The sequence below is a fragment of the Dasypus novemcinctus genome, chromosome 4, assembly GCF_030445035.2.
Source record: "Dasypus novemcinctus isolate mDasNov1 chromosome 4, mDasNov1.1.hap2, whole genome shotgun sequence".
Taxonomy (NCBI): Eukaryota; Metazoa; Chordata; class Mammalia; order Cingulata; family Dasypodidae; genus Dasypus; species Dasypus novemcinctus.
In genome coordinates, this window is record NC_080676.1 from 109,876,540 (window position 1) to 109,904,296 (window position 27,757).

General features: G+C 37.1%; 1 protein-coding gene across 16 annotated transcripts in view; it reads right to left on the reverse strand.

Moving 5' to 3' along the window:
* The window catches only part of EPHA6 (EPH receptor A6), a 975,172-nt gene that overhangs the window by 20,392 nt on the left and 927,023 nt on the right, over window positions 1-27,757 (reverse strand). For all 16 annotated transcript variants that reach the window (XM_058296026.2, XM_058296023.2, XM_058296024.2 and 13 more), the window contains 2 exons: window positions 17,221-17,370; window positions 1,374-1,567 (listed from right to left, as the gene is read on the reverse strand). In XM_058296026.2, coding sequence (XP_058152009.1) covers window positions 1,374-1,567; window positions 17,221-17,370 — 344 coding nt within the window. The remainder of the gene's footprint in view (window positions 1-1,373; window positions 1,568-17,220; window positions 17,371-27,757) is intronic.

Sequence of the window (27,757 nt, forward strand, 5' to 3'; positions counted from 1 at the left end):
CATCAACCAACTTGTCTGAGAAAGAAATTGACAAACATTCTTGATTCTTTTGTCTCCTTCTCCCTCCACATTAAACCAGCGACTGAGACACATTTATTTTCCTTACCTAATGATAAATCCATTCTCTTATCTCCTGACCTCAAGCTTATTCCCATTTCATAAATCAGACCCTGACCTTTTCTAATTTGGATTGCAGCAAACATCTAACTACCTCTGTTTCCAGTTTTGTTCCCTATTTTGCACTCTCAGTCTAAATTAGCACTAAAGTGAGCTTTCAGAAATGCAAATGTGATCACACCCTTCTCTTGCATACAATCCTTCAATGGCTGTCCATTGCATTTATGATAAAATCCAAAGTGCCTTTACTTTTTTTTTTCTTTACTGTTTCCTGTGCTAGACTGCTTTAGGGGAGATGAGCTAGAGTAATAGTTTAATCTCTAGCTATTTCATGCTTGGCTTCACTTTACTGAGGCTGCCAATTAGTGATTTAGAGGTGAACTCTTATGTGCTCTGCTGTGAACTGAGACCTGTTTGAAGTAGTCCTTGAAGAGCCTTCAGCCTTACTGACACTAAAATCCTACACTGACTTGGACCTGTGACCTGAAGTTGAATGTCAGTATATCCTTTTGGCCATCCCCTGAGTCAGGAAAATGAGTTGGAAATGCTTTGGCTGTTTCTTAGCTAAATATGGCCAGAATAAAGAAATATATTTTCAACTTAATATTTTAAATGTAATATTTTCAGACATAAATGATAGCCTTTTCTTTTTCTACTCTCCCCTTGTTATAATTGCTTTTCAGAGAGACGTGAGTAAATCTTCTTAACTCTACTCGTATATGACTGCCTTCATTTTCTTGTCTTGTCATCTGTCTTTTTCTGGTTTTAGGAATGGAAAGTTACAACAGCTGGGTGTGATCATATCAGCAGGAAACATCCTTGCTCCTGGCTGATTCACAAATTGCCCGTCTTGCTTGCCATTTCAAATCAAGGGATAGGACATAGAATGGACAAGAAAATTAAAGGGGCTGCAAGCACACAAAAATCTACTTATACTGGTAAAGAATGATCAGTAAATAAAGAAAGGATATATAAATAACAAAGACCTACACAGAAAAAAGTATAAATGAAGTAATTCAGAAAGATTAGACATGGAGATAGAAGAGGAAACTGCTTTCTTATGAAAATAAATCCACTTTCTCTTTAATGTTAATAATTTACTTTTTCAGCTGATAAAGTATGTTCATACAAAATGTTCTAAAAGTTTGATAACTAGATGTTTATCAAGGCAAACTTTCTCCTCTTTGTTATTCTTGTCTATTTCCTGCAAGAAATTACGATTGTTAAGGGGAAAAAATCGACATTCTGCATCTTACACAAGGATGTCCTCCACCAGGGTGTGAAGGGCACTGGGATTGCGGATCAGTTTGTCTAGGAAGCTGACAATATCAGTAAATTTTGGTCTGTGATTTCTTTCCTTCTGCCAACAATGGAGCATCAGTTGGTGTAGAGATGCTGGACATCCCATGGGAGCTGGAAGTCTGTAACCTTCTTCAATGGACAGAATGACCTAAACACAAACATGTAGAGGATATTCTGTTACTTTTTGGTACAAATAATACATATGCTATGTTATAATTCTTTTTCACCCATGTGATAGAAACCACATTATTGTTAAGCATGAAAATTCCTTGTGGGCATACAAGTGGTTCAAGCAAGGGTAAATACAAAACTGTGACAAGATATGCAAGTAGCTCCATTGCATGTGCTGACTTTGCCTAAGTTTTAAAATATATGCTAGCATTTGGTGAATACATTTTGGAGCACTGCTGCACTGCATGGATTATAGTTTACATTGTAGTTTACACTCTCCTCCAGTACTTTCACTGGGTTATGGCAGGATACATAATGTCCAGCATCTGTCCCTGCAATATCATTTAGGACAACTCCAAGTCACAAAAATGCCCCTACATCACATCTCTTCTTCCTTCTAACTGCCCTCAGCAACTACCATGGCCACTTTATCCACATAAATGCTACAGTTTCTTCCATTACTAGTGACAATAGTTCTATAGAAGAATATCAGTAAATCCACTCTAATCCATATTTTATTCCACTATCCTGTGGACCACAATGATGAAAGAAGTTGATGTGGGAGGAGTGGGGGGTGGGTTGGGTGTGGGGTATATGGGAACCTCATATTTTTTAATGTAACATTTTTTGTGATCTATGTATCTTCAAAGAACAACAATAAAAATTAAAATATATATATATATATTTGCTATCTATATAGAAAACATAGGTTAAGTTTCACCATCATTAAAGAAATAGTTTTTGTGTGATTTAGCTAGATTGTCCAAAACCCAATTAAAACATCACAAAGTGAGCATAAGATTGATACCTTCACTGGAAAGTAGACTTGGCCTAGTGGCTAGGGCATTCGTCTACCACATGGGAGGTCCGCGGTTCAAACCCTGCGCCTCCTTGACCCGTGTGTGGCTGGCCCATGTGCAGTGCTGATGCGCGCAAGGAGTGCCCTGCCACGCAGGGGTGTCCCCGCACAGGGGAGCCCCACGTGCAAGGAGTGCACCACCCCCGTAAGGAGAGCCGCCCAGCGCGAAAGAAAGTGCAGCCTGCCCAGGAATGGCGCCGCAGACACGGAGAGCTGACGCAACAAGATGATGCAACAAAAAGAAACACAGATTCCCGTGCCACTGGCAACAACAGAAGCGGACAAAGAACATGCAGCATATAGACACAGAGAACAGACAACTGGGGAGGGGCAGGGCGAAGTGGAGAGAAATAAAAAAATAAATCTTTAAAAAAAAAAGATTGATACATTCACATGTGCAAAGCACTTGTTACAAATGTAGGTAAAATTTGCACTTCTGCTGAAACACTGATTTCCTGAATCTTTTTTTTCATCCTTTTATATTACTGTCAATGTTTATTATCTTTCTAACCATCATTTCTTCTTTATCACCCATTTAATTCCTCTTCACTTATTTCTGACTTTCCTTTAGTCTAACTCTAACCTGATTATTAAGTCTTCCTGTAATTTGCAAAGTAATTTAACCCCTGAAAGCTATCAACAGCCAGCGTAAACCTCCAGAGCAATAGGGAGATTTCAGACTGAGAATCTTTTGGGGATGGCATTCTCTAATAGAGCTTTCTGTGATGATGGAAATGTCCTTTCTGATCAACACGGTAACCCTTAGTCAAATGTGGCTATTAAAACTTGAAATGTGGCTAGTATGACTGAGGGACTGAACTTTAAATTTTCTTTGATTTTAATTAATGAGAATTTAAATTTAAATAGTCACATGGGGCTAGTGTTTGTATGAGATTTTATGAGGCAGTACACCTCAAGAGAAAGGAATCTCTATAAGAAATGGAAGTTAAGAGAAACAACACGATGACAATAACCAACTTTTTGGTTCTTAGGAAATCACATACAAGATAAAGCAGGACATTCATCTGTTTATTATATGGCCCATATGGAATTTCTGAACAGTGTTTTAAAATTGACTCTGAATTCATGTAGCTTACTTTCTATGAAATGGTCAAAGGAATTCATCTGAACCTGTATTCTTAAAGCATCTCTGGGAGAAAGACGCAAAGGGAAGGGTTTATTGTCTCCATTTTTGAGATAGGAAAATGGAGAATAAAATAATATTTAAAGACAGGTACAATGGTACAATTAGACCTCTGTTCCACCCCACCACCAAAAAGACAAATATAAAAGATGTGTCACATAGTTGATAGAAGAACCTCTTATTGTAGCACATCTACACATTTTCTATAGTTCCTTTTTTGAAAAAAAAATGGACATTCTCATGTTAATTTCTTTCTAAATTGACACTATTTAACATGACTCTAAAATGTCCATAATTTATGCTAGAAGCAGTTTTAAAAAGGAGTAATAATATGTCTTCAGGAACCTCTTATCTGTTACGCTTTTGCTTCTTTAGTAATTGGGGATTTATGACAATTCTATCAGTGTCTTTGTGACCAGAACACTCTAACCTGTCTGGATACCTCTATTTGTCTATTCATTTTATATTCCATTATTGAACAGGATTTTTTTTCTCATCTGGTTCTGACTACTTTTGCTACCAACAAGGCATGGATTTTAAGACATTTTGCTACACATTTTAGTATAACAGGATGTGTATAAAAAGCTGGTAATTCATCAAAAATACTGTGAATAGTTTTGAAAAATAACAAAGAAAAATAGGACAGAATTCCATTCTAGAGCAAATTTAAAATCCCATCCTAGAAGCACTCTATAGCCATTTTGCCACCTTATCAAATTATGAAAGCATGAAATAAAATGGATCACAAGTGGTGCCATAATCTAAGAAAAAAGTAGCTGACTTTATATCTATCATGTGCTAGGTGCTTTGCATATTTTTATTCATTTATTGCTTAAAATAACTCAATGTGGTAGTTATTATCCCCATTTCTTAAGTGAGAGAATTAACACTCAGAGAGGTTAAGAAACTTGCCTAAACTCACAAAGCTAGTAGGTACCAGAGCTGGAATTTGAGCTTTGTTCCTTTTAGCTTCTAAACTTTTCTTTTGGCCATTCTCAACTAAAAACACTTTTTAGTTCACATGCCATAACATTTTTATCTTCAATTATATATCGCCACCAACACCATTTTAGAAGTGATCACCATGCTAACCTTTGTCATAGTATCTGCTAATTGGACCTCAATTTTTTATTTGGATCCTAAGTTTAATATTCTCGGTAATTAAAAAACATATTTACTTCCTGGTTTGCAAAATGTAATCTCTGGTTTAACACAGTTATTTCTGAAATGCTTCTGAGTCTTGTAAACATATCTATTTTTGTATCTATTACATTATATTGTAATATATACATATTTTTAAAGATTTATTTTTTATTTATTTTTCTCCCGTCCCCCACTTCTCCCCCAATTGTCTGTTCTCCGTGTCCATTCGCTGTGTGTTCTTCTGTGTCCACTTGTATTCTTGTCAGTGGCACAGGGAATCTTTGTCTCTTTTTGTTGTGTCATGTTGCTGTACCAGCTCTCCATGTGTGCGGCGCCACCCTGGGCAGGCTGCACTTTTTTCGCGCTGGGCGACTCTCCTTACGGGGTGCACTTCTTGCGTGTGGGGCTCCCCTATGTGGGGGACACCCCTGCATGGCACGGCACTCCTTGCACGCATCAGCACTATATGTGGACCAGGTCATCACACGGGTCAGGAGACCCTGGGTTTGAACCCTGGACCTCCCATGTGGTAGGCAGATGCTCTATCCGTTGAGCCAAATCTACTTCCCATATTGTAATATTTTCATCTGCTTTTCCTTTAAGGTTTTATATACTTGAAGGAAGGACCTGTGCCTCTAGTTTTTGCAACCTCATCTTTTAGTGTGATGTGTGACACATTAATAAATGTTATTGAAACAACAAATGCTATCAGAAGGAATTTGTATTTGTCTTGATAGAGGGGCAGTTTCTTAGAAAACAGAGTCTCACACTACCCAAAATGAACTCAAAGTACAAATACTGACAGCATTTGAAGGCACATCTAAAGGAAACTTTAATAAATAATTTGTTGCATCAAGTATTATTGTCCAAAAATGATTCCATGACCTTATTCCAATTTTTTTGGGCAATAAGTCAGGTGAGATTGGGGTTCATGGTTTCTCTTAGAGATGGGGACTTCACCCAAACTCAGCTTCCCATTAGGCTGGTGACTTCTTCCTCCTGTCTAGGGAAGTTACTACTTCCCATCAGCCCTAAGGTCTTTAGCTGCTGGGGAGTTGGCTTTCCACACAACTCCTGTAAATAGTTACACCCACATCCAGACTGCTTGGTGCCAAGCAGCCTGTCTAGCCCCTGATAACTCTTGTGCTTGACTTTTTAAAGAGAAGAGAATGACGAGAGGGTCATGGGGTCCTCGCATGGAACCTTTAGCCCTAATGCACCTGGCAGCGTGTCTGTTCCCCTGAATGCCTCTCTGTGGGGACAATGGAAGGAACAGGGAACTCGTGAATTTTTCCTTACTGACCTCTGGCTTTCATGGTTTCTCAATTCTTTAATTGATACTTGTGAAATCTGTCCTGAGTCCTGGTGTATGACAGGTGCCAGACATGAAGGGACCCACCTTCAAGGCCAATAGGGTTAACAGCAATAACAGCAGTGACAATAATAATAACAGCTAGCAATTATTGAAAGCTCTTGGATGTTTCCAAGTACCAGTTCTAAGTGATTTACATGTATTAACTCTTAATCCTCATGATACCCTATAACATAAGTACTATTATTATCTCTGTTTCAGAGGAGGTACTAAATCAGAGAGAGGTTTAACTTACCCAAGGTCACACAACTAAAAATTCTAGCTTCAAAGGTAGCCAGAGGAGATTTGGGCAATTTGGATCACATCTTTCTATTAGATTTCCTTTTCATTTATTATTCCAAACACATACACACACACGCACATACACTTAAATGATCATTTACCATTTATCATTATTTGTCTAAGGAATAACAACAAGTAAGATATATCTCTGCTTTTAGGAAATGTATAGTTTGTTGAAGGAGTCCAAAGAGTATGGATATGGTAAGTACCACCTAAAGGAAGTATAGGCTGCTAGGCAGCATATGCAACAGGTATCTACCCTAAACTTGGGAAGTCTGTGAAGGCTTCTCAGAGGAGGTGAGCTGAATATTAAAGGATTGGTGGGTGGAAGAGAGAAGTGACCTGATCAAAGAATGAAAGTAGAATCGTGTGGCTAGAATGGAGTCTTGAAAGAAATGAATCGGAAAAGTTTAGGCTGGGAGGTTAAGTATAAAGTATCATGTTTCTTGAGATCATGAAGGATTTTGCATGCAAAAAGCTTAGTCTTTGTGCAAAGGGGAAGAGGATTTTAGCAAGAAAACGACTTTAGATTTGGCTTTTAGAAAAACCACTCTACCTGTAAGGTGGAGAGAGCACTGGAGAGAGGCAAGGAGGTCAAGAAAGTGAGAGATCAGAGTGGACTTAGTGAAATTGCAGTGGTGTTTGAGGAGAAGTGAAATGATTTGAAAGAACTCTACAGGTCTGGGTGAAATTGGATGTGGCAGTAGAGAGAGGACACAGGAATGACTTCTAGGTTTTTGGCTTGGTCAATTAATAAATGGAGAGGACACTGGAGGAGAAGCACTTTTGGGCACAGGATGATACTTAGTCAACTTTCCATGAGCTTTCTGGTTTCAGATTCATGTAATACATGCCAACTTCTGGGCTAGGACTTTTTAACATAGCTTACCTTATTTAGGTCTCAAAATTTCTTATGATGTGGCTATGATGGAGAGTACTCTAGGTGAGGGAACTGAAGCTCAAACGATTAATTGGATCAACATCACATAGCTAATAACTCCCTGAAGAACAGACTAATGTTATCATGGTAGCCTTGGAATCACGACAGTGGTAGAGATAATCTGTTCTTAGTCTTGAATCACATCCCTGACTCATTTCTCCTCTTTTGTGTGATCTCATACACTCCATGCTTTAACCATCACATGCATTTTTGTGACTTCTCTGTGACAGCTCTAGCTCAGATTTCTCTTCAGAGTCCCAGATTTCTAAAACCACCGCCTATAAGACATAACACTTCATAAAGTTGTCATATACTTGCCTTATACTTATTTTGTGAAAAACGAAACCTGCTCCTCCTTTGGGATTGCTGTACTTCGTCGTTCTCCTAGTGACTCAAGTCAGAAATCAGGGAGTATTTTGGTTGCTAAAATTTAACAAGTTATGCTGATCCTGCCACATTCATATATTTTGTAATGTGTTCTATTTTTTTATTCCCTCTCCAGATGAATTATTTCTCACCTTGATTAATGCAACAGCCTTCTAACAGGTGTCCCTGTCTCCTTTTCCCTCCTCTGATCATTCCCACATGGCATCCAAAGAAATTCTACTTAAGTGAAACTTTGATCATGTTACTTGCATATCTGAAATTCTGCAGTGGTTTTCCAAGAAATGGCACACAAGCTCCTTAAGGTTTTTCCTGGCTCTCATTCTTCACCTCTGGCTGCCTCTCTCTCCTTCTTTGCCTGGTTTTATGAAAGTGGTGACTTTTTTTTTTCTTTCTATGTTCCTAGCACCTAGCATGATGACTTTTAAGTCAAAGAATGGAGCTCTAATGGTCAAAGATCTATTAAAGCTGTATTTTAGGGGCAACTGGAGAAAATCTATATTAACCTTTATCTTCATAAACATTCATTTTGTGAGAAGGTTTACTTTATGGATATTTTCTGATTCCTTAATTAAGGAATGACAAGCAGGCAGCAGCATATGGGGTGCTTTGTCTAAAAGACTAATTGAGGTTTGTTTTAGGATATGAGGGGGTGATAATTAACTAGAGAGAATTTTGTAACAGTTTGATTTTATGATAATCATAGGCTGTCATCCTTTGGGAGAAGAATTTTATACAAAGTGGTACCCTTCTTTAAAAATGTAAGAAGAAAATTAAAATGAAGTGAAAAAATATGAAAATGACTGCAACAATCATTTCTATACGAGGGTATAAGGGACTATAGTCTGTCAGAAATTATTATCTAAAACCTGGTTAGTTATTGTAAATAGATCTTAATGGTTCCTTGTCATTGACACTGCAATTTTTAACAGCCTAGAACAGCATGAGGTTCAGCTATTGCATGCAGCAGACTCTTCTGCTCTTTCTGAATCTGATGCATTTTTCCAATTGTGTTGATGGTTTTTAAATCAAAGCAGGTAATGTGTACCTTTTATTAAACAAGGCAAAGAAAGATTAGACAGTCGATATGAAGATGCCGAGATATCCCTGAACTAAACTATTGAATAAGGACTGTTTGAGCTGTGCAGGGTGTCAATATTTATAGTGTAAGACTGCGAAATACTCACTTATTTATTCAATATATTTCAATATACAGAATATATAATTCAATGAAAAACATCAAAACTCAAAGGAAATTCAGTATACCTTAAGAAAAATGGCAATAGAGTGGTGAAATTATGAAATATAGACAGGAGGTACTTTTTCAGAGACTAATTTGTTATTTCTAAATCATTAGGGCATGGAAACCTAGGCTTCCCTTCCTAACTTTAAGATAAAGTCTTTCTTAAAACCCTACATGTAAGACAGGCCTCAAGCCTCATTTTTTGGAAGTCACAATAGAGTGTCAAGGACTTGTATAAAATGAGGAGTGCCTGGTCTTAGTGGACCATAAACTTGTAGATTGTTGAATGAATGGACAATATAGGAATCAACATGAAGTGTAGGACTCTTCTAGAGAAAGTGGTTTTTGACATTTTTTTATCATTTGGAAGATCTTTATCCCAAACAGTTGAAAGTCACAATTCTTGAGATGGAGATAACCAGTATTTTTTTTATGTATCTAGGTTTCAGTTTGCAAGAAATGGAAAGAGCATAGTCAACAAGTCCTAAGAACTGCATTGAAGTCCCAAGCTATCACTAGCAAGTTCCTGTCTCTGTCATAGAATTTGAGAGAGGTTCAATTATTTGCGTATAGAAAGGTCAGGACTCAAAAATGATTTTGAGAAGGAAAAATGGTTTATTGACGGCCGGCCGGACTCGGGAGCTTCCTGTTGCAAACCCCAGCCCCGAACAAGACTTTCGAGTTTCTTTTATACAGAGAGGAAAGGTTAAATGGTCCTTTTGTTTCAGTTCTCAATAGGCTTGAATTAACATATATATCTTCCGCATCTTAGATAAGCTTTTAGCATGGACTTCATACATTCTAGATAAGCTTTTAGCACATTTGGTTTGCATTTCCCCTGAATATTTAAAGTTTATAAACCTTGCATTGTTAAACTGTTTCCTGGGCCTGGAGTCATTGCCATGGTCACCAAGGGCAGGACTGCAGCCTCTTACTGTTCCACACCCACAAGTCAAGACAGCTAAGTTTACCTCTGAAGAGACAAAGAGCCTCCCACCCATAGCCCATATCATCTCCTCATCAATAGAGAAAAGCAAATCACATTCCGTGTTTGTAAAGGGTCTTTTCAGCTCAAAAAACTCTGTTTCTATAGTCACTGAAATTGAAGGCTGCTTAATTTGCAGGATCATTGATAACATATCTAGATCTGGAGGTTCTATAAATTTAATAGGGAATTTGGCCATCATCGAAAGGACTGTTTTCCAGAGAGCTCCAAACGTTCAGATGGGTCTCTTCAGGGAGCAAGACACCAAGACAAGGCTAGAACATATCTAGGTAAGCTAAGATTAGAAATATTTTGGGAACCATGACATTTCTTACTATGCCAGCCTCCCTAAAACAGTTTAAACATTTTAGAAATACAAAAAAGACACATTCCAAATCTACTTCCTAAAAACCATTTTTCTTTAAGAAACTAATGTTTTTAAAACTCAGAGCCATTTCCCAAGCCCTCTCTGGAGGAAAAATAAAACTCAAACATTTCTTCACTGGTCCATCACTTACATTTTATAAAGATACAAGGACACTCTAAATAATACATTCTCCGGCTAAAAATATCTAAGGGCAATGGAAAAATAGTTTATGAGTACAAAGGAAAGGGGAATTTTAAAATATCCTCTTTGTTAATGCTCCAAAGGGAACAAAAATGAGTAAAAGTGATAAGAGCTAAAGGTAGTAAATATATTTTTCCAAATAGAAAACCAAAGGTATAATTAATATTTACTTATCTTGCTGCATTTATACATTTTCCAGTTTTGTGGTCATTTATCAAAAATATTTTTGTTGGACTAGAATATGGGTTATTGGTTCCTTTGCTTGGAACTTTATTATTTGAATTATTTATGATGGTGATTGATTGCATTTTATAATATTTCCTATTACTCTTGCCTCTGTAGTAGACATATATCATGTTGGTATAATTAGCATGTATTTAATTAAAATGTTGCTATTACCTATGTGCAAATAATAGGAATTACTGGAAGCTTGAGAGGAAGAAGGCCATTTTGAAAATTGTTTTGGTAGAACACATATTCAAACAAATGCAAAAATTCTCCCTATAATATGGAAGGTTGAAATAATGGGAATGGGCCTTTAGCAATTTACTGTATCTTACACAGATCATTACACAAGGACCATTACATAATAAAGTAGAGTTTGGAAAATCTAATCAGAGACAAAAATTGGAAATGACTGGACTCTATGAGTCATAAAATCAGACTGCATTTCTAGGTAAGTGGATTCTACACAGCCACCATTCTCTGCTGAAGTTCTGACCCATATTTGAGAAAGGTTATAGAATTATAAGGACAAGCAAGAAATATCATAAAAGGTTACTTCTTTTCTAAATTTTGAAAAAAGAAATTCATTCAGATAAGGTCAAAAAGTTGTTTTCAACCACATACCTATGGAAAGAAAACCCTGAAGATAAACTCCAGTTTTTTTTCTCTCAGGTAATCTTCAGAAAGCAATCTAAAAGAAAGCTCATTATTATATAAAGTTTTTGCAAAGTAAGGGGAAAAAATAAAAAACACTGAGGCAGCATTATGTTTCCTAGTAAATGTCAAATAAGATGCTCTTGATAGTAGTTCTGTTTTTGAGAAACTGAACTAGCTCAGTAGCATATGCCTAAATGATGCCATACAGGAGGCATTTGGTTATCAAACTGCTTCAAGGAGAATTTTTTTTCTTTAACAGCATCATGCCAGTGAACAAAACAAAACCCAAGGCTCCTTCGGTCTTGCATCCAGATCATTAGCTCGGGCTTAGGCATCTCTCATTTAAGTGGTGCTTATTTCCCCCTTACATATTAGCTCTGTGGGGATTTGGTTATTTAATGTTGCCTGCTGTTCATGTTTTGCTTCCATCGTCTGTTAAGCACATTGCATGCTCTAAGTGTTGGAGGGAAGAGCTGCAGCGCCCTTCATGTCATCTTTGGAGCTTGTATAGCTCCTATCCTCACAAGGTACTCCCATTATGTAGGAAATAACAATTATTTGAACTAGGTTTAAAATAACCCTAGGCATTACCCTGAATACCTTAAAAAAATAAAAAGAAACACTTCACATTCTAGAATGTGTCTGTGAAATGTTTTTGGTGATAGGCTAAGTAGGTCGATCATTAGAATTTGATTTTAAGCTACTGCCTTAAAATATTTTTAAGAAATATTATAACAACATGGTACATTTAATAAATTTTTAACATAAAGATGCAAAATACTGCAGAAAAGATTTATATTTCCAAACAATGGTAAGTCAATGCACATTCTTTTGCTAATAGGAAACAATGAAAACACTTCTCTTGTGACAGAGTGGCTTCTTAAATAAGAACAATTTTGTTCTCTAACTCTATTGGGTAATGGCTAGGGACACTTTTGGTTGTCACAACAGATGGGGCTGCTATTGGTATCTAGTGGGTAGAGGCCAGAGATGCTTCTAAATGCCCCGCATAGACGGCACAAGCCCACCCTGCACAGCAAAGAATTGTTAAACCAAAAATGTCAATAGTTCTCAGGTTGAGAAACCCTACTCCAAAGCCCTCATAGTCTTTCCAACACACATATTTCCTCATAAGAATACAGTGATGTACTTTAATCTTTTGGTGCCATTTTATATTGAATTAAATAAAGTTCATCTTTAAAATGATGTACATTAAAAAAAAAGAAAAATATAATACATCTTGCAACACAACTGCTTTCCTCTGGACGATTCCTTCCTCACTCCCTGTGATCATCATCTGTGGATCAACAGACAAATAAACCTACCCTGGCTTATCACAGTCTCCATTTCTCTTGCATAGTTTTGGTATAGGTTTCGGTGAGACCCCAGTGGAGCCAACCGGAGTCTTCTCTGGGGATGGTATATGAATTTTGTCAGAGAGAAAAGCTCATTCTACTGCAATTGCTAAGCTGTAATGTTGAACCTGGAGTGTAAAGAAGAAACCACTCCATTTGTAGTAGGAGAGAATAATGTCAGTGGATCTAGGGAGGCACTGAAAATCCTGCATTATGCCCTGGATCCAGCCATGCTAAACTACCATTTTAGTTTCATGAATAAATGCCTTTAATTTTACTTAGGTTAGCCAGGTTAGGTTTCTGTCATTTATAACCAAAAGAACTCTGAATAACAGAGTTGGCATACTTTTTCTAGCATATATTTTTAAAATAACTATGTTGTATACAGACAACATTGTTTCTATTAAATAAAGATAAAAAGTATGACATATAACCTTGAAAACTTCATATTCTAGTTGCGGGGATAAGACTTACAAAATACCAGGCTCTCATATCCTCCCTTAGAAAGTGGAGGCTTTTCTAAACCCTCACCCTCACCCCACATGCATACCTTGTCCAGTGACTGTCACATGTTTAACAGGTTATAGCTGAAAGGCTAAGCAGATGGTACCTGCTGTTATTTTTGTTAGGTCTTTTATGGACTAATTCTGTGAAGTTTTTTCTCTTTTCCTTTCCCTAATATACAATACCATTTACCTGCAGGAAACACTATATTATTCACTAATATAGATTTTTCAAACTCGGAATTGTTCATTACACTAAAATAAGCCACAATCTACAGAATGAAGAGACTATTGTGTAAAAACTATTTGAAATCTCCTAAATTTATTTAAAATGGTAGCACATGTTAACATTCCATTTGATCTGTGCCCAAAAGCTTTGTTAAACTTACCAACATATAGTAGAAATATAAAATATCTCAACAGAATATAGTTGAGTTTTTATTGTTTAAAGCATTGTTTTCCTTATTTAAAATGCATCTTGGTTGCAAAAATTCAACCATAAGACTCTATTTTGACCAAACAAATGAGAAAAGCAGGACAAATAAGGAATAACCAGTATTTGGAGAGAGCAGCTGGGAAATTTTTGATTAAGCTATTTCTTCTTCCTCAAAGAAATTCTGGTTATAAGATTTGTTATGGATATGCTAACTTCCAATATGTTAAGCAAAACAGAATTTCAACTCTCTTTACTGCAGCACCAAAATATATTCACAAGACACATAAAAGGCTTTAGCTCTTACTACTTTCTTGTGGCCTTATATTGATCTGAGGATTTCAAGGTTTAGCTTTTTAGTTTTTCAACCTATTTTCAGATTCTTGCTTGAAAATTCTTTGAAAACCCACACAAAGACCATGAAACTATATAGGCTTCAACCTGACCAGGGCCTTGGAAAAGAACTAGTCTTTGGGTAAGAGAATTCAGCCTTTTGCTGTGGGCAGTGGTGATAGTGAGTGAATGAGAATGGGTTTAATGTTGGGAGCCTATTCCTGGCTGTGGCAGTTTCTCCTGGTCCCATATACAGTGTCAGTGGCCAAATGAAGTTTGGTAGACAAATGGCTCTCTGAAGGGTCAGCTTGGACACAGATCATCAATATAAATGTATAGAATGGCTGGGTTAATTGTTGGGCAAGATCCAGGAAGGGAGGGGGAAGGGGATGACAACAAAGTTTGGACTATTCTAGAGAACAATTTAGAACAATTTACCTGATAGTCTATGTTGAAAACTACACATTTGTCTTTTATACTGTGGTGACTGCTCTTCTAAAAATCTGTCTTGTGGTCTAGCACCTTTACTTGTATCTGTTCTGTTCTGTGGAATTTCTATGTAATTAGATGTACCTTCACAGTCAGGAATGTCCTAAACTTCAGGAAAAAGCAATTTGAATCATCCCTTTCCTGAGAAAAGTGTGATAACTGTTTCTTCAGATATTATATTATAAAATTACAACATGTTACTGCTGGAAGGGACCTCAGACATCTAACCTCCTTTCATTGTATTTATTCGTCATGAAAATTCATGATTGAATTTTAGCCCATATTACCACAGCCATGGTTATTAAATTGGTGGCTCATGTACCCCAGGTAATAAGACAATAATCTAGAGGGCAGGAAAAAATAATGGAACTTCCCTTTGTATTTTTTTGTTTCATCCTATTATAAGATTGATATTTATGAATATATTTTACAATGTATACGATATATCTAGAATTAAAGATTAATCAGTTATAGCACTTCTTATCTTCTTTTTTTTCCTCATAGCACTGTTTATAATATCACATAGTATATCTTTTACTGATTTATTTTGTTTATAGTCTGTCTCCCTTCTACTGAAAACTGCTGGCCCTCTGTGGGGAGCAACATGAACTCAAAACCAAGCCACCATGAAAGAAGCAGTTCTTTCTTCTTTTCTTCTTGGCCATGACTTACCCTAGAAGTTTACTAGAATAGTCTTCTAAGAGCATGCCACTTGCTATGTGATTCTAGGGAAAATGACTTGAGTTTTCTATGCTTTATTTCCACGACCAATTAAAAAAAGAGATGGTACTAGATAATCTTCACGGTTCAGAAGAAACATTTGTTCACTGTTGGAACTGCTGTTCCTAGTTTCTGGACTAGTGTAGGCACCCAATAAATATTTTTCAATGAATATATTAGTACAGTAATACTTGTATATAATGTGTAAACAAATATGCATATGTTGGCTCTGGGTGTCGTTTTTTTACTAATAAAGGTATACCATCAATAAAGTTGGGAGCTCTCTGAGTTAGGCAATTTCCTATTTTAGTTCTGTCAGGGAACTGGTAAAGACAAGGACTAAATACAGTACTAAATAAAGAGGGTACTTGAAGTACTTCTCTGCAGTGAAGACTGCAGCTCATCAGAAGGAGAGCTTTTTATTCTGGAGATTTGCTTGTTTGGCCTTTAGTTGCGCCAAAGTAGGGCAAATGGGCTACTTTTTTCTTGGGTTTAGAATAGGACAGGAACTATGGTGTCGAATCCAGAGCTTCTATTACTTAAGATAATTGTTTTAAAAAAAGATGAGCTCCTTGTGAGAGTGAATGTACAAATTCCTGCTTCTGAGATTGAATTTGAGGAAGAGCTAGAAGGTGATCATTGGCAATGGCAAAGGAGCAGTGAGGTCCTGAAAATAAAAATGCCTGATGAATAGTAGAGTTTAGATGAATGACCTTGGTTCAAAAATATCTTAAGCATTGAGGGGTGGGTGGAGGTTGCATGTTACGAAACACTTTGTACTTAAAACATGTGGTCTCTGTGCGCCCTTGCTTTGTGTTTTGATGTTGTGTTTTGGAAGACAAATGACTGAGCAAAATGTATGACTTCAAGCTTGCTGCCATGCACTTCTCTGGACCTGGCATTCTCCACGGAGTCAGTAAGCACCCACAGGGCTGAAACAGACTCGGCTTTGAAAGAAACACTATGTGCAAGGAGAATAGCCACGGTGAACTAACCCAAATCCATTCTTTTGCATTACTGATACTAGAAAAGGATAAACTTTCTCTGTGACTAAGTCCTTGAGATACTTGGACAATTTGAGGTTGGGTGGTGTAAAAGGTGCAGTGGGGAGTGCTCAAGTAATTAACTGGAAAATAGGAAATATATGTGATAAAAGTTGCACTCTGAGTGTATTTAGAAATTTTAGATAGTTACATTGTCTTTGTTTTCACCTATGAACCTTCAGAATCATGTTGGAGGTGATTTCCCTTTATCTTTGTCTTAGAAACCTTTAAAGGCTTTGAGCAAGTCAAGTGAGTAGACAAAGTCTGAATTCTGAGATGAAGAAGTTGGGAATTAAAGGTATTTTCTGCTCTGACAGGACACTTATTTGGATGGTCAGGGCACTTGCATTTTCTGTCTATCACACTGGATAGGTCATAGAGGTTAAATGTGTGTTAATTGTCTTGTGTTATAATACCAATTACAAAGGTAATTTTAATAGATGAAATAGAAACAAAACAGATTGCATCAAGGGTCTTGAATTTCAAAAGAACCGTACTATATAACATATATTGATAACACATTGCCTAGGAGCATTCACTATTCTTCTCCTAAGGATACCTAATCTAAATTAATTTGCCTTTCACAGTTGTGAGTTAAATTACCTTCAGGAATACATGAAAGATAAACATTGTTCTTTCTTTTGTTTAACTTGTAGGTTAAGACTATTGCATCAGCATACATGCTGCATTAGAATAATTCCTGTGAATGTCTCAGATCTAAGATGTGGGTCAGGTACCCAAATGTGTGGCACAGGCTGTCAGCTGGCCCATAGGATACCAAATGCAGTTCAGAGTGAAAGATTGTTTATCTTCTCAAACTCACCCACAAACCCAGAACAAATCTCAGGCAAATATAAGGGATGATCTGACTGAGGGCAGAGGGCCTATTTCCCCCTTGATTCTAATGCATTTAAATTCACAAAATGGTAGTTTAACTACCACTAGCACTTACATCTTGGTTAGACATTTCCCAGTAAGGTCTCTCTCCATAGGACATCACCTCCCACATGACAATGCCATAGCTCCATGCATCACTTGCCGAGGAGAATTTTCTGTAGGCAATAGCTTCTGGAGCTGTCCACCTTATGGGGATTTTCCCACCCTGGAAAACAAATTGGAGATTTCTTAGTTGACTCACAAGTGCATTATAAAATGAAGTGGTCTTCCAATTAAATATCTTTTGTTAGAAAGACATAAACACTATAAAACAGCTTTCATATTTTAAAGTAAAATCAAAAGGAAACCAGGAAAATGTTAAAATGTCAGGAACATTTTCCCTATAATATTTATTCAGTGCAAACAGCCTTTTTTTTTAAAAAATAAGTCACACTTCAGAAGTCTTTTATATCATTCATTAGGATTAGAGAAATTTATTTTCATTTTAGATTCACTCAATTACAACTAATACTATGCCATTTGAAGAAAGTTCTATATTATAGGACATTAAAACCAAATATTGTTCAGCATTCATTATTATTATTTATGTATCGCAGCATTTATATAAATAATATTAATAATGATAAGCTGTAATTTAATTGAAGACAAGTGATAAATGCAGAACAGACACGTTCTCTATTAATTTAATGTTTATCAGAATTTTTTTTCTTCCCCCTTCTTTTCTTCTGCTATGTTTACATTTATTTTAAATGAACAAACAAAAAATCCTTTAACACTAAATTAGGGTATCCAAGATAAATAATATTTCTTTGGAACATTTTAGGCTAGCCTGTATTTTCATTTTTTAGTGTTCATGTTAACACTGACACATAGTAAAGAGATTAAATTGCACAAATTTAATGTATACTATTCAGGTCTTAACTGCCGTTGTGTTATACTTAATTTTATTAACACATTATATTTTGCCTACTGAACCATTCTATAGATCCATTTTTGTTGTAATGACAAGAATGAAACAATTTATCCATTTGATTTACAATCTTTGATATCTTGAAGGTTTGAATATAAAGTTTAGCTGATGTGAGCACCCCTGCATCCACTGGATGGCAGAAGAGAACAAGGAGCCGCTCCAGACTGCTTTCTCAACCCACAGAGACGGCCTCCGATAACAGTAAATTATTTTCAACAGTTTGAACCCATCACGAAGCTGGATTAAAACAATGGGATTGTTTTATCATTATCAGCATCTTAGTGATCACATCATCTGATCACTCTCTGTTGAGCAAAGTGTGGCATTTTGGCTAGTGGGGTTCAAAAGAAATAAAGGATGAGTTTTTTGGCCCTTGAGGAATTTAGGTTAAACATCTTTAAGGGGGAAGCCATTAACTGGGTAATTTAAAGACTACTTATTTAGTAATCTAAACACTACTTATTTGGATAAAAAGAAGATTCATCTGAAATAAGTACAATTATGTTTTCCAAAGCAAATGAGCGCTTTAATGGAACCTAATTTCAAAGAATGTTAGCATGAACAAGTTAGAACCAACCTTGGGGAAAACACCTCCAAGCCAATCCCCTCATTTGATAGGTGAGCAAACTCAGCCCAAGGAGGGTTAGCGATTCCTTCCTACATGATTAGGTGCCCAGTCTCTACTAATGGTAACAGAGTAGTATCATGGGATGTTGATATGAAGTTGTAAATACTTCTGCATAGAGGAAAAAGCTGGCCTTAAACCAGAGTATCCATGACCATATATTCACAGAACTAGGTAGGAAGGCTGAAGCATGGGCTTTTCACTCTTTGGGGCAGAGGTTAAAGATAGAGGCAAAGTAAGACAAGGGAATTTAATTTACAAAGTTGGTGATAGTAGCATAAAAAGGAAGTGAGGAAGGCAGGGAGTTGCAAGGAGGATTCATTTGTGACCCCAAAGTTGGGGTGCCAGATAAAATATGGGACCTGCAGTTAAATCTGAATTTCAGATAAACTACAAGAATTGTTCAGTATAAGTATGTTCCATGAAGGAATACATTTTTGATACAAGTATGTCCCAAATATTGTGTGGCACATATTCATACAAAAAAAACCCAAAAGATAAAAAAAATGCTGTTTTATGTGAAATCCGAATTTAACTGGGCATCCTCTATTTTTTTTTTAAGGATTTATTTATTTATTTATTTCTCTCCCCTCCCCCCACCCCAGTTGTCTGTTCTCTGTGTCTATTTGCTGCATGTTCTTCTTTGTTCACTTCTATTGTTGTCAGTGGCACGGGAATCTGTGTTTCTTTTCTTGCGTCATCTTGTTGTGTCAGCTCTCCGTGTGTGTGGCGCCATTCCTGGGCAGGCTGTGCTTTTTCTCCCGCTGGGTGGCTGTCCTTGGGGGGGGCACACTCCTTGCACGTGGGGCTCCCCTATGTGGGGGACGCCTCTGCATGGCATGGGCACTCCTTGCGCGCATCAGCACTGTGCATGGGCCAAATCCACACGGGTCAAGGAGGACCGGGGTTTGAACCGCGGACCTCCCATGTGTTAGACAGATGGCCTAACCACTGGGCCAAGTCCGCTTCCGGCATCCTCATTTTTATTTGCTAAATCTGGTAGCCCTAACCCAAGTCATTAAAAAAATTAAGAAATCAGAACACTGCAAATCATCACCTGATTGTGGAGTAAGTGTTCTGAATGAAATGGTGTGGAATATTCCTTAATGCAGGAGCAAGAAAACTTTTGTGTACCCCTGCTAATGTCCCCATGGACAGTGGACTACACTGTTTCATTCTGTGTTTGTGGGTAAAGTGCCTGTTTTGTGACTCTGCATATCGAAGCCACTAAGTCAGACTCAGGTTTGTTCAAAACATGGAAGAAATACTTCCAGAGAATAAAAAAACCAAATCTCTAGATGTGACCTCAGAATAGATGCAAAAGCAGCAGTCTCATCTGAGATTTCTGACCCTGGATCTTTTTTGACTGTTCTGGCAAACAATTTGTGGAAAATGAATTGCTAGACTGCCTGGCTGGGCTACTCCTTTGCAAAACCGCTTTTGAGTTCTATTAAGATAGACTAAAAAATAGAGCCAAGGACTACTTTATGTGTATTCATTTATAAATGATACCTCATATAAGTGATTCACATATAAATTTATATTGATATGGGCTCTGTGTGTGTGGATTGTGTGTGGAAGCTTGCTAAACCTAAGATTCCAGCATAAGCCACCTGTGCATGCAAGCAGTAAGAACAGCAGCCCCGCCTCTAGTAACCGTCCCAACCACTCCAGTCGCATAGTTCCGGGAAAGCTAAGCTCAGAAAACTGAAATTAAAACCTAACCTTTCGCATGGAATGCTTCCTAACTCCACTCCCCTATACTCTGTATAAAAGGGACCCAAAAATTCTATTTGGGGCTCAGGTTTTTTGGACAGGAGTCCCCGGCTCCGGCTGGTTGTTAATAAATTTTCCTTTTCAAGAATATTCCTGTGTCCTGGCCTTCAATACGTGATCATTAAATTTCTCTGCTTCCACAGCAATATTTCATACAATTCTGATATTACATATATGTAATAACTTTATCACTTTTCTTCCTAAGATTTCATTTTTCATCTCAAGGGGAAGATACTATAGAATGTTTAGTTAACAGGATTTCTACCCTATGAAAAATTAAAATATTTTTTCCTAAAATGAATATTATTGCAAAGCAGATAGTAAATCTGTATTTCAAATTGTGTTCCAACATACTGTATGGTAACATGAGCCTGAGAGCGTTTAGAAACTGGAATGATTCTGAGTATATATAGGATGAGAAAAGGAAGCATTCAAATCTTTTTTCTAAGCCTCATTGAGACTCCTCTTTAGTTTACCTCAGCACTCCTGGACATACTAGATGCAGTTTATATCTAAGAGCAGAAGGCAGAGAGGACGTAAGATTATATTACATGGTCTCTATCCCTTTCCTTCCTTTAGAGAAAACCCAGAAGCCTATTCTTTTTTTTTTTTAATCAAATGGACCAACTTAAGCTTTTGTGGTTTAATCTCATCTGCATGTTCTTATTGCCCATGATCTTGAATCACAGACAGAGCTAATTACTGAGGTACTTTTATTCTCAGAGCATTAACCACCAGATGTTTGTTTTAGATATCAGGAATGAAAAATAGTACTTTAGATTTGAAATCATAATCATTGGAATACTGCATCCCGCTTTACCATATGTTTATAAGAAAAAAAATAACAAAAATCCAAAATGCTAAACGAAATGACTGAATGTAACTCAAAAACCTTTCCATTTAGTAATTCCTCTATTATCCAGCAAGCTTGCTTACTTAGGAACACGAAGTAGAAACAGAAGTAAGGAGAAAGGACATAGAAACGGTAGATCATAACTGAAACCATTGTTAGCAAAACTATTTTTACTTTTTAAAATTCAGAGCTTGTCATCTAATAAGTTGGAGGTGGATTGTATAGGAAACAGTGCTGAAGAGGGAACAAAGAGCCTTGTGCTTTTACCCATATACCTTTGGAGTGGAATTGTATCACAAATGTATTTAACTAACATCTGTGTTTTAGAACCTAATCCTCTCATCTTCAGAGCAATGATCAAATCAGTTAAAATACAGTAAGGTCATAGAGACTCAACATGGAAACCAAATGGAAAAATCCCAATGAGAAGCAAGAACCATTAAAAAGTCTTTCTCCATTCTCATTCCTTGGATTTAATGGTTGTCTTAAAGGCATATGGCTTGAATAGTCAACAATCTGCATGCAGATTTTCCCTTTTTTATTTCCTCAATCTATCTCTGCAGTTCTCAAATTTCAGTGAGTGTTAAGAATTACAATATAGAAAACATATATACTATGCTTAAAGGATAATTTAAGGAATTGTCAAGGGCAATTTTGACTACGCAACATTTTTCTTTATGAGTTGCAAGTTTTAAGTGAGATTCAACTCCACTATAATTCATCATGATCTTGGACAAGCCTCGACCTCTTGAGCCTTAAATTTCAGATCTGTAAAATAATTAGGGGATGTGAAGTAATGATCAATGTAGTAGTAAAACTATAATGTGTGTATTAGCAGCCAAAGGGGTTCTGAAGCAAAATATTAGAAATCTGTTGGTTTTTATAAAGGGTATTTATTTGGAATAAAAGCTAACAGTTACAAGGTTCTAAAGAGTCCAACTCAAGGTACTGTAAGAGGTACTCCCTCATCCAAAGTCAGTTGCCATGTATTGAAGCAAGATGGCGAGTGATGTCTGCACGGGTTCAGGCTTCCTCTTTTCTCTTAAGGCTCCAGGGATCTAGCTTCTTTTGCTCTCTTCTGTAGGCCTGGCATATAGCTTGTCTCTCTTCCCAGGGCTTGTTTCTTTTTGGGCTCAGCTGCTCTTTTCTCCTTCAAAGGTCAGTTGTAAACTATGAGGCGAATGGCTCATCTCTGTTCCTGGGGCCTCTGCCATGTCTATGGAGTTGTCTTTCTTCCTCTTTGTATCTACTTCTGTGTGCCAGTCTGTTTTATCAGCCACCAAAGGGGGGCGGGGACTCAACCCTGCATGCCCTAATGGCATGGTCAAATCAAATCCCTAATTTTGTTTTAATTAAGTAAGCATAAAGCCTTTGAATTTAAATCAATCAAAGGGTATCATGTGCAGAGGAACAGACCAGTTTACAAACAATAATTCGTTTTGGAATTCATAAATAATATCAAATTGCCACAATAAGTTTTAATACTTGCCAAGTTTCTCAGCTCTCATGAAGTTGTAAGAAGAGTAGTGTATAAATGGTATCTAGATAGTATGAGCAGATAGCTGCTTACAGAGGAAAAAGGAGACACACATAGTCTTGTGTTACATACTAGCCCAATGATTAATGGTCTCAGTGATGATACAGAGTGGTTAAGAAAAGGTAAAGTAATCTAAACATCTTCTGTTTAAGAAGGCCACAACCTGAATAATACATTTTAGAAAACTATGAAACAAAAACATTCACTCTTCTTCCTCTTTTGTTTTTTTAACCCCACTGGGATTTTTTTAACCTCAAAATTGTTATTTGGAAAACTCATTCCATGGAGTTTTTCTGATATGAGACAAAAGATGCAGTAATGTGCTTACTGTTGGATCATCTTACATTATAATTACTTGCCAGTAGGATTATTCATGGCAGAGATGGCCTGATTTTGGGACCATAGACAGAGGGGTCGCCATACTGGAGACTTCCGACTTACTGGTGTCTCAGGGATGTTACAGCAAGGCACAGAAAGATCTCACATACCCTACTTATACGGAAAACTCTCACTAGGGGAATATTCTGGGAAATATTCCCCTAGGGAATTCACTGATTTTTGAAATAAGTCCATTTCCTGAGCATCTCCTTCCAGCCCATATTCCCAAATCAACAAATGATAAAATTGTAAAAAATACATTATATTGTGGAATCCATTTAAAACAACATCTTCATCCCCTCTCACAGTAGCATGTGTTCCCCTCCTTCATTGAGATTCACAATTTTAGGTCAACTTTGGTACTCTGTGAAGTTACCCTTTTCTTAAAGGCTATATCATACAGGAGTCCCATACATCATCTTTACATTGTTGTGACACATGTTTTGCAAATGATGAAAGGACATATCACAATATTACTACTTTATATCCCATAGCTTATAACTGATGTGTTTTTCCAAAAACCATCCTATTAACACCATGTATTAGTATTGCATATTTGTTATAGTTCATGAGAGAACCTTCACATATTTGTACATTAACCTCAGTCTGTCATTCACTACAGTGTTCACTGTGTTATACGGTACCCTGCCTTGTATAATCCATCCAAAGTATACACTCAGCGGCTCTCAGTTTTATCACAGAGTTGTGCTATCATCAGCCCAGTTCATTTCAAAACATTTTCATTACTCGAAAAGGAAAAATTCCATACCCCTTTATACTCCCCCATTATTGAGCATTGATATAGTAACTTCTTTGTCATTGTTGTAAACATATAATATTATTGTTAACTATAGTATATACATTACATGTATTTTTCTCATGTATCTCCATATTGTTCATACCTTGTAAAAGAGGAAAATTCTTGTATTTGTACTATTAACCACAATCATCATCCACAATTAAAATCACTGTTATACAGTCCCTAGATTATTCTCTAAATTTCTTTCAATTGATATTAACCTGCCTAGACTGCCCCTTTAAGCCACATTTACCTTTACAAATCAGCAGTATTAAACTCACTATAATGTGTTACCGTCAACTTAATTTCCACACATTTACAATCCACCTAATTAAACATTCTACATACGTTTAGGATGAGATTGCCCTTCTCAATCCACATTATATCTCCTATTAAGCTACATGCTATAGTTTAATTCCATGAGTTTACTCACAGTACTTTGTTCATATTAGTGAGACCATACCATATACATCCTTTTGTGTCTGGCTTATTTCACTTAACATAATGTCCTCAATTCATCCATGTTGTCATATGCATCCTGACTTCATTTCTTCTTACAGCTGAAGAGTATTCCAACATATGTATATACACATTTTGTTTGTCCATTCGTTAGTTGATGGACACTTGGGTTGTATTCTATCTTTTAGCAATTGTGAATAATGCCACTATGAACGTTGGTGCACAAACGTCTGTTCATGTCCTTGCTTTCAGTTCTTCTGATGCTGTATTTTGTTAAATGCCTTTTCTGTGTCAACTGAGAGCATCATGTGGCTTTTCTTCTTCAATTTACTAATGTGGTATAATACACTAATTGATTTTCTTGTGTTGAACCACCCTTGCATACCAGGACTATAACCCATTTGATTGTGGTATATAATTCTATTAATATGTTTTCAGATTTGGTTTAAAAGTATTTTGTTGAGCATTTTTGAATCTATATTCATTAGAGTAAATAGTCTATACTTTTCTTTTTTCCTTTTTCTTTTTGTAGTATTTTTATCTAGCTTTGGTATTAGGGTGATGACTTCATCACATGTGTTTGGTAGAGTTCTTTGCTGTTAAATTTTTTGGAAGAGTTTGAGCAAGATTGGTTTTAGATCTTTTTGCATGGCTGCCCAGCATAAATTAACGAAACATAAATTAACAGTGGTCTGGGATCCAATAATCAGGGGCAGACCCAAGGGTCCAAGACCCAAGGGTCTTGGGACATAAAAGACTCTAAAAAGATTGTTTTCTTTTTGCAGATCCCATCCTACCAGTAAGTGGCACTCTTCGGTGAATGTTTCCATGAAAGTTTATAGAAAGAGATTCAACCTCTATTTGCTGGGCTGCTTAGGGCTGAGATTCAAAGTGGTCTCTGCTGGCCAAACTCTCTAAAGAGAAACCACTCTTTGCCCTCTGCTGCACTCTCCTTCTTCCTAAGGAGGAAGACCTCTGTTCCCTTTTCAGTTGGCCTCAATGAGTCACAGGTTTCATGGAGGCTGTTTGCCTTGAGGGTGGGGGATGGTTACTATTCCCAGCTGAGGGGATGAGTAATTCAGGGTTTTCATTTTTGTCCCTTCATTCCTCTGTCCCTTTCCCTTCTGGAAGATGCACAGCACGCTCCTGATCTGCAGATCTCCAAAGTAGTTCCCTCAGACAGCATTTTGCCCTTCTTCTATTGCTTTTTAAAATTTTTTTTTAATTTTTATTTTTTAAATTTGATTTAATTTTTTAATTATCTTTTTTTAAAGTTAATAGATCACACTAACCATTACATTAAAAAACATAAGAGATTCCCATATACCCCCCTCCCTACCCCTCACTCCCATCATTTTTTAATTGTATTTTTTTGAAGATACATAGATCACAAAAAATGTTACATTAAAAAATATAAGATGTTCCCATATACCCCCTACCCCCACCCCACCCCACTCCTCCCACATCAACAACCTCTTTCATCACTGTGGCACATTCATTGCATTTGTGAATACATTTTGGAGCACTGCTGCATCACATGGGTAATAGTTTACATTGTAGTTTACACTCTCCCCCACTACTTTCAGTGGGTTATGGCAGGATATATAATGTCCAGCATCTGTCCCTGCAATATAATTTAGGACAACTCCAAGTCCCAAAAATGACCCCACATCACATCTCTTCTTCCCTCTCCCTGCCCTCAGCAACTACCGTGGCCACTTTCTCCCACATCAATGCTACAAATTCTTCCATTACTAGTCACAATAGTTTTATAGTAGAATACCAGTAAGTCCACTCTGTTCCACATTTTATTCCTCCATCCTATGGACCCTGGGATGGTGATGTCCATTCCACCTCTATATCACGAGGGGGCTTAGATCCCACATGGATGATGGATGCAATTCTCCTGCTTGCAGTTGTAGGCACTCTCGGTTCCCTGGTGTTGTGGTTGACCATCTTCCCCTCCCTGCCTCCATTGTTTGTGTAAGAGAGTTGTACCCTGCCAACCTACTCTGACATCATCTTTCTGAAGTCCTCAAATCATTGGTTCTTTTTTTTTCCCAAGATTTATTTATTTACTTATTTCTCTCCCCTCCCCCCCCACCCTGGTTGTCTGTTCTCTGTGTTTATTTGTTGCATCTTCTTTGTTTGCTTTTGTTGTTGTCAGCGGCACAGGAATCTGTGTTTCTTTTTGTTGTGTCATCTTGTTGTGTCAGCTCTCCATGTGCGTGGCACCATGCCTGGGCAGGCTGCACTTTCTTTCGCGCTGGTGGCTCTTCTTACGGGGTGCGCTACTTGCGGTGGGGCTCCCCTCCGCGGGGGACACCACTGCGTGGCACTGTACTCCTTGCACATCAGCACTGCACATGGGCCAGCTGCACATGGGTTAAGGAGGCTCAGGATTTGAACCGCAGACCTCCCACGTGGTAGACAGAAGCCCTAACCACTGGGCCAAGTCGGCCACCCATTTGCTCTTAATAATCAATTTTTATAGAATAATAAGCACTCTAGAACTCTGATAAATAGCATTGTTTTAGGTAAGAAAATTATGAGGAAAACATTTTTATATAATTTATATATAACGAAGACTCCTGATTGTTGGCTCTTGTTCCCATTTTTCGCTGCCTGTGCCTAGCCTTTTGTATGGATTTTCACCAAGATTTCAGGATCAAGGGTTTTATGAACCAACCTAGAGCTAAATAACTGCTTGGTTTTTGACAGTTATAGGCCTGCAGATAGGATTTTCATGGATGACAAAGTTTTTTGTTTTGTGTTTTAATGGATTTAAGTGCCTTTAGACAGAGCATGGGTTTTCTAGACCATCAACTATTCCATGTCTTTCTTCAGACCCACTTATTTCCATTATTTTTCTGGCTCCTGGAAGCACTGCTGTTTCCCCCTACTCTAACTCTAACCTAACCCCATTCTGATTATGAAAATCAACAATTATTTATTTTCAAAATTTATTTAGATAATATTTTTCATAAAGAATAAGGACAGATTAGAAATGATACCGAATGAATATGGATAGCTAAAACATGAGCTTTCCCTCCCCACTTCCTAAAAATTTTCTTAACTACAGAAAGTCTTTCTCATTCTCTTTTCCCACTATATGCATGGAAGTAAATTATATCTTTTAAAAATGATTTATTTATTACTCCCCCATCCCTTGTTGTTTGTACTTGCTGTCTGCTC